This window comes from Mastigoproctus giganteus, chromosome 8 (assembly GCF_048544385.1).
Source record: "Mastigoproctus giganteus isolate SK-2022 chromosome 8, ASM4854438v1, whole genome shotgun sequence".
In the NCBI taxonomy this organism is placed as follows: domain Eukaryota; kingdom Metazoa; phylum Arthropoda; class Arachnida; order Uropygi; family Thelyphonidae; genus Mastigoproctus; species Mastigoproctus giganteus.
The window spans coordinates 199,371,033-199,383,211 of NC_143582.1; the positions used below are offsets into that span (position 1 = coordinate 199,371,033).

General features: G+C 38.3%; 1 protein-coding gene and 1 non-coding gene across 2 annotated transcripts in view; both read left to right on the forward strand.

Annotated features, from left to right (window-relative positions):
- LOC150082165 (uncharacterized) overlaps window positions 1–8,434 on the forward strand; it is a 30,427-nt gene extending 21,993 nt beyond the window's left edge. Inside the window, exons 3-5 of the mRNA XM_090380022.1 lie at window positions 4,295–4,353; window positions 4,710–4,914; window positions 8,031–8,434. Of these exons, the coding sequence (XP_090236148.1) occupies window positions 4,295–4,353; window positions 4,710–4,914; window positions 8,031–8,221 (455 nt within the window). The 3' untranslated portion in view covers window positions 8,222–8,434. The remainder of the gene's footprint in view (window positions 1–4,294; window positions 4,354–4,709; window positions 4,915–8,030) is intronic.
- Window positions 924–996, forward strand: TRNAK-CUU (transfer RNA lysine (anticodon CUU)). Its single transcript has one exon. It is a non-coding gene; the product is annotated as a tRNA-Lys (tRNA).
- Window positions 8,435–12,179: the final 3,745 nt, after the last annotated feature.

Below are 12,179 nucleotides of genomic sequence, written 5' to 3' on the forward strand. Positions count from 1 at the left end.
TTCTATCCCCAGTCTTACACGTTCATCTGTTATATATCAACATCATGACAAAAGTGTACAAACTGACACCAGCTGAATCTCTTATGTACCATCTACTGCTTGGTTCGTTGGCAGACATTGATAACAACAAGATTGACCACTGTCATTAACGGCTAGCCTATTGAACTTTTGAAAATCCATAAAAGCGAGGAAGATGAGAGTTCAGCATCAACTATCTTCTCTAACCTTGATGTCTTCCTCACGCTTTTGCAATAAACAAGTAACTTTCCCTTCTATACACCTGCCAGCGAGCAGCACCTCACGGACTGATAAATTTCTGATTCATAGAACTTGAATATAATCTTATTATGGTAATCTTCTACTCATAACAACAATCTGCTAATCTTTATCCACCAGGGAAAATCTCAACAGAAGCAGCGTTCCCCAGTCTCATTAAAAATGCATACTGGTGATGATCCAATTTGCCTTGACTCAACGAATTTAGCCCAATCATCCTACATCTAATATAGCTCTCGAGAGTCCTGTATATGATCTCCGAGAAATATAATTCCTTATCAAATTGTCTAACATCTCACTACTGTCGGTTCTCGACTTCCCTTGATATATTAATTACTTAAACTTATGTGACTCGCACAAACATTGCTTTAGCTATCAGTACACCCTAGATGTTAAAGATGTACTGCACCCTTTGAATAATTGAACAAGTTCTGGCAATCATTCTGTCATATCGAAAGCGAACATAAGAGAAGCAAAGCCCAAGTTGTAATTGATGGAAATCATCTTCACTTATGAATGCAAGTCAGCCTGCAGGGTGCCTAAATGTTAGCAGTTTCCTAAGTGGAAAAGTTTGTTGTGAGATTCAGTTTCATCTCTAAGAACCCACAACCTTCAATCTCTTGTATTCCGAGAATTTTCGGAGGTCAGCCTGGCTAGCTCAGTCGGTAGAGCACGAGACTCTTAATCTCGGGGTCGTGGATTCGAGACCCACCCTGGGCGTGTTTTTAACTCCAAATGAATAGGACCATTTCATTCGTCATACGTATCGATCAAGTCACGTACATACTTGATTATTAAAGATAAGATAGTTTATTTTTTTTAATATAAGATATTTAATTTAAAACGGGTTCCTTTTAGTAAAATTTTCCATTTCGACCCCTGCACTATAGAATAAACTCTTTGTAAACCTTAATGGATCTCCAAGCAGTCTGTATAGCTTTCCATCATAGTCTCACACTGGATCTACAGATTTGGCAGCCGTTCGATTTCATTCCACAATTGTTTTATTGAGGTTAAGTCAGGTGAATTGGGAGGCCACTGGAGAAGAATGAAGTCTTGGGCCAAGACTCATCCTTCCAATAATGAACACGTCTGGCCTGGTGGCACAGTGCACTGGCCACTGTTGACCCATCAGATTGAGAGCACGTCGAATAATTCCACTGCAAAGCTCTGTGTGCTGCCCCACATCGCACCCTGTGATCAGTTGCTCCACTGTTATTCCTGTTGGTCCGCACGATCCGTGCGGTCATCTCTCATCCCGTGTATGCATCATCGATTTTGCACCATAGATATTGTGCAAGGCTGTTGCTTTGTTTCGTGCGTATCACTCTTGGTGCATTTGCCAACTAGATGCGCTATGTTGTAGATGGACACGATTCCCAACCTTGTACCAATGATCATATCTCTTGTTCTACTCATGCTTATTGGCATGTACCACTACGTACCAGCTCTACACATACTCACACATCATACACTGAAAAGACTTCAAATAGGTGGTCCTATTTTAGTGTCCTTTCAGTGTATGTCATATTTGATAACGTTTGACATTTTATACTTAATTTGTAATACAACTTATCTATCACGATTGATTCATAAATCAATAACGATAATTATTAGTTTCATGAGTTGGGCCAGTTGTGTTAACTCTTAGGCTAGGATGGCATATCTACTACAATGGTCAAAAATTTAGAAACCTTTTGCCATTTGCAAAGAAAGAATCTGGAATTTGGAAGTTGCGTGCCTAGTCGACTGGAATGGTGTTGCCAACGCCAAGATTGGACTGTGTGGAACATGTTTTATTTATTTATTTATTAAACCTGGAGGTTCTAGCCAGCTTTCTAGCAATCCTGCCACCTATATAAAATACCGTACAAATAATTTATGTAATACATATAATATAATACATACTATCAAGCTGGACTGTTCTTTCCTTCTCCTGTATGATACCAACTGTTGATCTCAATGCATCCCCTTGAGATGCAATGACTTAAATGCAACTAGTGGACTTATCATTAATGTACATATCAGAACATGAACACTTCTTCTCTATTTCTTTTTTTTTTTTTTTTTTTTGGGTATTATCAGTACGCATAGCAGATCCCTGGCACGTGGAGCCTCACCAGGCACCTGCTATCTGCGCACCCAAAAACTGGTTCCCACCATAACATACGATACCATACTTATACCATACATATACATATATAAAACAAGATCCAGTTAGTCCAGTCCAGTAAAAGATGCTCAGGAAGAACTACAGAAGAACAACAGACAGGAAGCTCACTAAAATTCCATCAGTCCATCAATTATAAAAAGTGGACATTGAAGTTCAGACTTAATAAAGGTGCTACCAGAAAGAAGAATCCACGTTAGCTGACTTAATTCAACGAAGTCCAAAAGAAGTGATCGGTTCACCAAAGATGTGCCCTCCACATGAGGTACATCTTGGCAAACTGTAAACACTGTTAGAAACAAGTCACGAGAAAGCATATTAAATCCGACCATCATGAGCAGTTCGTCAAGTATATACGAGCAGTATATACGATCACTAAATCAGAATATAGTCCAAGCTGAAACCCTTAGCAGCACACAACGGAACAGAGGAGATTCAACTAGGTGAACAGCAAACATTGGAAGTTGAGGAAGGTAGAGCAGAGCAGACACCCACCGGTAATCAGAACACTACCCACACTCTACGCCTACTCTGCTAATAAATATTAATCTGTTCTGATGCCCAGTTACAAGCCAGTGTTCTTCTCATGTGGTCTCACAAGTCTCGATTTACGCTTTTGCACCAATAGCAGGGTGAAATGTGGCGTGAAGCCATGCATCCAGACTGTCTCGAGTCCACCAGTCAAGCAGATGGCTGAAGGTGGTATCATAGTATTGGATATGTTCTGTTGGTATGGACTGGATCCGCTCATACGTGTAAAGGTCTTGTTACCTCCAAAATAGCTTTCTGTTGTATCGGACCAACTTCACCCTTCGTTGCTTCATTTTCATTCGGATTGAGATGGATTCGTTCAAGAAGATCACGCGACTATCCACCATGCAGAAATTGTATCTGAATATCTTGCGTATCTGATAGAAATTAAGAAGAGCGTATTCCAGAACTTACATCATTGTTGTTTTATTGCTTTTTCATGAAATCTAACTTAAAGTAATTTTAAACATGCGGACGGATGGACAAATAAATGATATTTTTTGGATTTCTATTAATCTGATTTTAATAAAATTTGGAATGTCTCGACAAATCTTTCTAAAAGTCCCAAAATGTAAAATTTCATGGAAATACAACCATTGGGAGTCGAGTTATTACATGAGGACGGACGAACAGACATTGTGTAGACAATAGACACATTATGCATATAGGATAAAATTGTCATCCTTATAAAAAGCGAATTATAAAACGTGGACTGCAATGCTAAGTTACCAGATAGCTTATTTTATACTAAGGAGAAAAAAAAAGAACTTATTTTAGGGAGAAAATCAGTTGGCAGCTCGAGAACACAAATTATGTTAAAGAGAGGGCAAGACGTACGAGCAGTCAGGAGGGGCGTTGAGCGCCAATTATTTTTCTTATTTATAGGTATTTTTATACTTTATTAAAAGCGATTAATGATGAAAATTGATAAACTCAACCCGGTAGCGTAGGCTCAAACCAGAGCTCCAAAAAAGGTGGCGTGGAACCTAAGAGGTGTCAGTTCGCTTATTAAAAATTTTAAACGTTTACTTTTAAAATATTTTAAACTTTTTAAAATTTATTTCATATTTAGATTATATATAATGAATATTTTAACCGACAGACGGCGAGATCTTCGCTGTTTAAATCTAATGGCATTTCAGAGAGATTTTTAAACACGCAAAAGTAAATCTGAAAATTAATTTTAATTAATTTCCTTAATTTGAGTTAACTATAAATAAACGAATAGCAAAATTAAAAGATTTGTTAGTCTTCTTGATTAAGATTTATCAGTGTGTGTGGGGTATTGTGTATTTACCACAATTTCTTCATTTTTAGCCTCATACATCAGAGAATCGCACAGGAGGCATCCATCTCAAACAGATCAACAACAACAGGTATTTTCTTTTAATGTTTCTTTTAATAGAATGGTCGAATTTCCCGAACTCGATATACTATTTATAATCACTGTTCTTGTAATAGTGATTACAGGGCAGGCTCATGGCTACCCTAGGCCACATTGACTGATGGTACCCCCTCCAGCTGATGCGAAGATTTTCATTTTTTAGAATGATTAATTTTACATAGGTCAATGCCCACTGACCTTCCCTAAAGCCGGCCCTGAGTGATTATAAATAATACATTGAAATGGATGTTTATCCTCAGTATTTTAAACTTATAAAGAAGTGATATGGGTTATACTCTAATGAGATTTATACACGTTTTTTTTTTTTTTGTGTGTGTGGGTGTGTAGCTTACAGCGTTTCTTCCCGTCGTTCCCCTAAAGCGTTCCTTACTAGATGACGTCAGCATGATAGAAGTCTGTAGCTCCAATCAAAGTTTTGAACAGGTCGAAATTGGTATGAATGCTGATCTGCAAATGGTCGAAATACATCCAGAAACTTGGGTTTTTGCCACGAGATGTCGCTCTCCTGGTAAACCTTGCAGAGGCTTTGGTGGTAAGTTTTGATTTTTTCTTAAAAAGGTTTTTGTAGACAGCCTAAATAATGTTAAACAATAATATATAAATAAATAAATTATAATACATAAATAATATAAAATAATAAATAAATTGTAATATATAAGAGATATAAAATTATAAAATTGAAAGGCGCAGAAACAAAGTGGAGAGTTAACATATGATTTTGATATTAATTTTGGTGATAATTTTTTTTTATATTTTTATATTAATTTTGTATATTTATGTTTTATATTAATTAATTGATTGATTAATTGGGTTCTTGGAACATTCTCTTTTTAACCTCCCATTTAAATTGCATAACTAAACTATTTTTATTCGATTTGACAATTGAAATGCAATTAATTACATCCCAGACAGTACACCTCAAAATTTTAAATATACAGTATAATGGTTTAGAAATATACTACCGTCCAAAATATTAGAAACCTTTCCCATTTGCAGTGGCATAAAGTAACGGAAATATATTAAAATCATTATGTCTACCGAATATCGTTGATGGAATCGCATAATACAGGAATTGAATTCAAGATCATGAACATGTGATCTTGAATTCAATTCAAGTATCTTTCTTGTCGTTTACTACAGTAAAATAAATAAATAAAGGGAAAAAATATAAATAAATAAAAAATCTGCGCTATCGTAGGGGTAATATCGCTTTGGTTTGCTAGGCCGAGTTTTGGGCGTAAGGTAATTTTATCATATTAAGTTTTTGACGTGTGGGACTTTCGCTATGATGAAGGTAGAGAGGGGAGGAAGACCGAAGATTGGGGGAAAAGACAAAAATATGGGGCCAATAGAGTAGATAGCCCCAGTTTTCAGTGGGGCATGCCCATGACCCACCAGAGTAGAAGTTTGGGGGTGGAGGAGAGGGAACATAAAACGTCCCCTTCCCCCCACAAGGAAGTGGGAATAATAGGTGAAGAGGGAATAATAGGTGAAGAGGGCTAGAATGCCCTCTTCAGATCGCCATCAGGCTGTTTGCAGCTGTGCTGCGTTTAGTCTGTTCTCTACTCTCTGTGCTGCATTCTGTTCTGTTTTGTCACACATGGGGCGAGCCCCGTCCTTGCTTTTCTTTTCCTTGTGATCAGCACCCTTCTTGTCCAAGTACTGGTCCCCTGCGGGGTTTCAGTTTTCTGTCACATTTGGCGGGGATTTTTGTCAATCTCTGTGTACGTTGCTGTAGATAGCTATTAGTGTTTTTCTCCTGGTGAATAGGTCTTGCGCATACTGGGAGAGCGCCCTATATTCATCCTCAGTGTCCAGGAAGTGGTGCTCCAGTCCTTTTGGGAGGTATCTCAACCTTGTTATTAGTAGCCCTCTGAGGTCTTCATAGTGTTGACAATCATAGACTATGTGGCTCCAGCTTTCGCTTTCCCACATATACAGTTTGGGTCCTCAACGAGTCGGAAGCCAAACAGCTTCTCCTTGTAGGGTCCGTGTCCGGTTAATAGTGTTGCCATATGGTACCCTGGGAAGTACCACGGTGGCTGCTTTGGGTATATTTTTCGGAGGTCTGGTAGAAATCTTTTTGTTACTTCGCCTTTTGTAGTCTCTGTCCACCTTCTCTGCCAAAGATCTAGGAGGTGGGTCTGTAGCCTAATTTTTTCGTTTTTTAGGTTACCCGCCGGGTCAGTCGTGTATCCTTGGTGGGTAGCGGCCACTCCCCTGGCCAGCAAAAACAGTAGCCCCGCCCGAACTGCCTCCAAGTCCAGAGGGAGCGCTCCAGCAAGTACTTGCAATACTGGGGTACTTACCGTGCTGCAAGCACGCGTTGTTGATAGCACTATGGTCCTTTGGGTCATTTCTAGTGTTCTTTTGTTGACTACCAGTGTCGTTTTTGGATACCACACCGCTGCTGCGTAGGTGATTGATGGCAGGAAGTTTTTTATAGTAAAGAATCAGTGTTTTTTTTCTTGAGTCCCCAATCTTTCCTTGTGATTCTGGTTACCAGTCCAGAGTATCCTCTGATTTTTCTTCTTATGTATCTCAGATGTGGCTGGAACGTCAGGTTTTTAACTAGGATAACGCCCAGATACTTCAGTTGGCTCACAAATTTGATTGTTATATTGTTGATTTTAATTTGCGGGGGTCGTTGTAGTTGTAGAGTCCCCTTTAGAAGGATCGATGAGGTCTTGTCTGACGATATTTTCAGCTGGTTCTTTGATGCCCATTGCTGCAGCCGCTGCAGTGCCTGATTTGCCAGCGTCTCCAATTCGGCCCGCGAGTCCTACCGTCAATGTCAAGTCGTCCGCGTAGGCGTGTGCTGCCACAGAACCCAGATCCGTCGTCAGGAATTCATCGAGGACCATTGTCCACAGGAGCGGCCCGAGCACCGACCTCTGCGGACATCCTCTGTGCACCTCTCTTGTTATTTTTTGATAGTGTACGTTGATTTCCACTCTTCTTTGCGTTAAATAGCTTTCAGTTACTTTGTAGAGGTTAAGAGGCACCTCAGCCTCCCTCAACCTTGCCAGGACGCCTGGCCACCAAAGTGAATCAAACGCTTCAGCAAAGTCAACAGAGATGAGCAGCAGATACTTTCGTCTACAATCCTGGAATATCCTTAGCAAGTTTCCCAGTGCGTCCACAGTTGAGGATCCTGGTCTGAAGCCATACTGATTTCTGGCATGTAGGCCTGCCGCTTCATAGTGTTTTATAACTCTCACATGGAATAATCTTTCAAACAATTTGCTTGCCACTGGGAGCAGTGCGATGGTTCGATATGAATCCGGAAATTTTGGATTTTTGGTAGGATTTTTCAGTATTAGTTTTAAATTTGCTGTTTTCCATGCAGTTGGGAAAAGCAGTATGGCATTAAGGGCAAGGCATTCAGCAGTATGGCATTAAGGGCAAGGCATTAAGCGCCACTTGCTGCTATGGATAAAGGGATCGTCTATTTAGGCAAATATTGCAGTGTGAACTGAAATTAATTTATATACACTGAGAACACCTTTCTCCTGTGAACATTCTTTATGACATAAGATTAAGAAACTTGTTATTTGTCTTTATATTAGTTAAACCTTTCGATGTTTAGCCTCTCAAGCAATTTCTCTCTCTCTCTCTCTCTCTTTTCCCAAAATCCCTTTTCCTCAGAAGAAGTGATGTCCGTATGCCGGCCAAAGAAGTCTTGGGTTCAAGTTTATGGAAGAACTGCAGGAGAGCCGTGGCGTCCACACTGGGTGGCAGTGGACACGTCGTGTGTGTGCTCCATCCGTCAAGGAAAACGCCTCTTTACGTCCCTCAACGATGTTATTCTTCCAGAAGACAGACAGTTCCTTCCGTGACGTCCCCCATCCAGCCCTTTCGTGATGAATCCATTCCAACACGACTCCATTGTCGCTAACTCTCGTCCACTTCCCGTTCCAGACAAGTGACACCGTGGTAGCCCTTAGAACTCTTTCACTCACTGTCAGGTTAAGACAATCGTACTGATTCTGACTTTCTTCTACTTAAGATTGTTGAATGAACATCTTGTATAGTAATTTGCATAGAACCTTCCATTTGTCCAAGCTGTGCGTTCATGAAATAAAAAGAGAATATTCATCTCTGTATTGACTGGCTCGATTTCTCTTTCATCCACACCACACGAAACGTACAGATAGATTCTAACATAATTACAAATATTCTTTACTTTTATATATCTCTTATTTTTTTCCTACGTGACTCCAATAATTCTGCAAAAAATAAGCTGGTAAAAGAAGCTTGTTTTTTGGACATAACTCGAACCAGAGAAGCTACCACCATCGCATTATCCATGCTGTATAAATCCATCTGATAAAAAAAAAAAAAAGATAATTATTCTAAATGTTAAAATTTCATTTGTTTATACTTAATATTTATTAAAATGTGCTCCTCTAAAATCCGATTTTTTTTTAAAATCCTGCTCCTCTGAATCAGAGAAGAGCAGGATTTTTCAATCTTCAAGAAGTAAAAGAAAAGCGGGTTTTATTAAAGCCATCGTGGTTACTTCACTCTTCAATGATCTTCCCTATCTTCAGAAATCCTTAATAAAGAAAGAAAAAAAAAAAGAATTAATTTCAAAATCCAATTTCAGTTCCAACTCTACAAACGTAAATACAATACAGTTCCGATAATCCGAATTCTGCTTAATCTGAAGTCGCTGCTGGCAAAATAAGGAAGTTATGCTGTTCGAAATTATAAAGAATGCTATTTTGACTTTTCCAGATTATATAATTAGGATACAAAATTATACAATTAGGACGAGTCCGTGTTTACCACGAGTTGCCTTGGTACTGCACTACTTTGAAGCAAATAGATTGCCAAAATGCTAATATGCAATTCATTTCAAATATAAATCAATTATAAAGACTTATTCTCACCCCCACATCAGATAACAGGTGACTCTAAATTCCACCTGTTATCTGCTGAGGGACCCTGACATCGCAAAATAAGTTTTTAGTAAATGGTTGATTAATCTTTTGGCGATCCATTCCATTAAAAGTAGTGCAACACCAAGTGAACTCGTGTTAAAGCAGTAATTCGTTCTGTTGAGGACCTTACCTGGATAGCAAGATTTTCCCTCCCGCAAACACGAGTTTTGTGTCCAGCAAAACAGACAAATCAGCCACAATTTATGGGTATACAGTAATACAAATCGATCTTCGATTTTTGAAGAATTATCAAAGCATAAGGACCCATGATAACAGGGGATTCCAACTAGTCTGTCCCAATATGGACATGTGGACATGTGTGGACATGTGTATATGTAAGGGCGGCACCTAGAACGTTTGTTCAACTCCGCCTCGTATCTCTGTGAAGAACAGTATCACTACAGATGGGCCAGATGTGTGTGACGACGGTTTGTGTGTTTTATGTGTGTGTTCTGTTGTTCTGTTCTGGCCACTTGGCTACCCAGAAGCATGAGTCACCTGGACAGATGATTCTGGGTATCGTCCACACCACGGGAAGGTGGGCCAGTCCCAGTAAAACACGTACCGTCTCGAAAGAGACTCTGACCCACCTGCTGTTGTCAGCAGGTGGGCCAGGAACCTCTGGGGGCCCATTCCAGAGGGAAGAGAGGAGAGGAAAAAAAAAAAAAAAAAAACTACCCGTGGTGAAAGTTGTAAAATAAAAAAATAAAAAAAATTTAAAAAAATAAATAAATAAATAAAAAAATACCCGTGGTGCAAGTTGAAAAAAATAAAAAAGTCCCAATATACATTTTTTAAATATTATCGGAAGAAAACTATACCAAATAATAATAATGATAACTAGGGGTCTTCGCCCCCTGTTCGCTTTGCTCGCCAACCCCCGGGCACACTTTTCTACGTAAAATGTAGAGGTATGACGGAGTAAGTCAAATCTTTTCTACGTAAAAGACCTCTCGAAACTCACTGATGCTCTTCCTCCCCCTTTTTACTCCCATCCTTCAGCTATCTCCCTCACGAATGCTTTTCTTTTGTTCTCCGTCAGGAAGCTCAGGCGAACCCTGACGGAGAGCAGCCAGAGTACTGTGGACAGCCTGGCTCACCTCCCAGTGGTGGTGGCGAGCAATGTGGAGTCCCACTAGGGGGCCCTGCAGCCAAGTAGCCAGCACAAACAACAGAACCCAACACCAAACTACACAACACTTTTCTGTCTTCTACAGAGGTTCGGTATTCATCACAAGAGTACTGATGGTGCAGATGGTGCAGATGTGGGAAACCACAGGTGGCCCCTTACCCAAACACTATGACACTATGATTGATATCTAATCAGGAAATGACCTATGTAATTATTTATCTGTGCATTTGTAGTGACGTAATTGCCCCGCCCTCTTCTCCCATTGGCTCGAATAAATATCACTAAGAGGAAAATTTTTTAATGTATATCGAGATAATAATAATAATCCGAATCATTTTGTCAATAACCGTTATAACCATCTTGTCAATAACCACTTAAAATATAAAATATAAATAATATTTTATGAATAATAACAGTGGCGTCTCATGAGAGAATTAATTAGATTTTAAATGCAACGTGGTTTATAAAATCTATTACTGAATGAAGCACTGTCCTATGCTATGCAGTACTATACTAAGAAAATGAATCAATTAAGTTAAGGCTGCTTAGGAGGGACACGCGGGCCAATTTTTTTTTAGCTTTCCATGATTTTTAGGATTATTAACCTCCACAATGCTTTTCTTCAACAGCAGTTTCCTCAGAATGGGGGCCTGAAGAAACTGCTGAAGTATGATTCTAAAGTACATATTACAATACCTAGGCAACTCGTTCTGAAGGCAGAGTTTGTTACGCTGTTATCATTTAGACCATTGCACAACTAAGAAGTTTAAATCTTGATGCCGAAAAAAATAAAAATAGAATAAGCGAACCAACTCGAAATAATTATTTCATTTTATTTTTATAATCTATTTTCTTTATTTATTTTAGCATCTGCTTATTAAAATTATTAATTATTTTTATAATATAACTAAAATTTCACGTGCTTCATCCCCAGAAATACGGTCAATACACGTTCACTTTCCATATTATTTATGCTCAAGCCATTTTATCTGTCAATTTGGACCGGATATACTTATAACTGCTTATAAGGCAAGTTAAAACACTGCTATATTTATGTTTCAACAAAATTTTTGGAGATGAAGTGTTTATGTTTTTCTGGTTATGCACGTTAGATGGCGCCACTATACATTATCACTGATAAGTTTGTTTTTATAAAAAAAAATGTTTAAATTTTCACAGAAGCATGCGCATACTTCTCTTAGATCACGGGAGGGTAACCTTTATAAATGGCGGGCCAAATAAAATGTCTGTGAGGGACACGCGGGCCAATTTTTTTTTTTTTTTAGCTTTCCATGATTTTTAGTATTATTAAAATGGTGTATAATGTAAACAGTTTTATGTTATTTATTGTAATATTTATACATACACGCACGAAATACAAATTCAAGATAAAATTACAAATATATACAATTATATTAACAAAATACAAATACAATTCCAGTAACAAAAAGTGCAGTATTTTATTTTTATATTTAATGAGAGTTTGATACTGTTTGTTTTTATCGGTATATCAATATTTGTAGCAATGCGCAGAGTATTTACTTCAGAAATTCCATTAATTCAAAAATGTATATTTTTAAATATATATATTAACTAAAAACTGTCATTTTGAATGTTAAAATCAGTCACACCTGAAAAGTAATAAAATAAGGATCAGAAACTTAAAATTTTATCTAGAACTTGACAAACCGGAAATGCATCTGTCTGTGGAATACTATC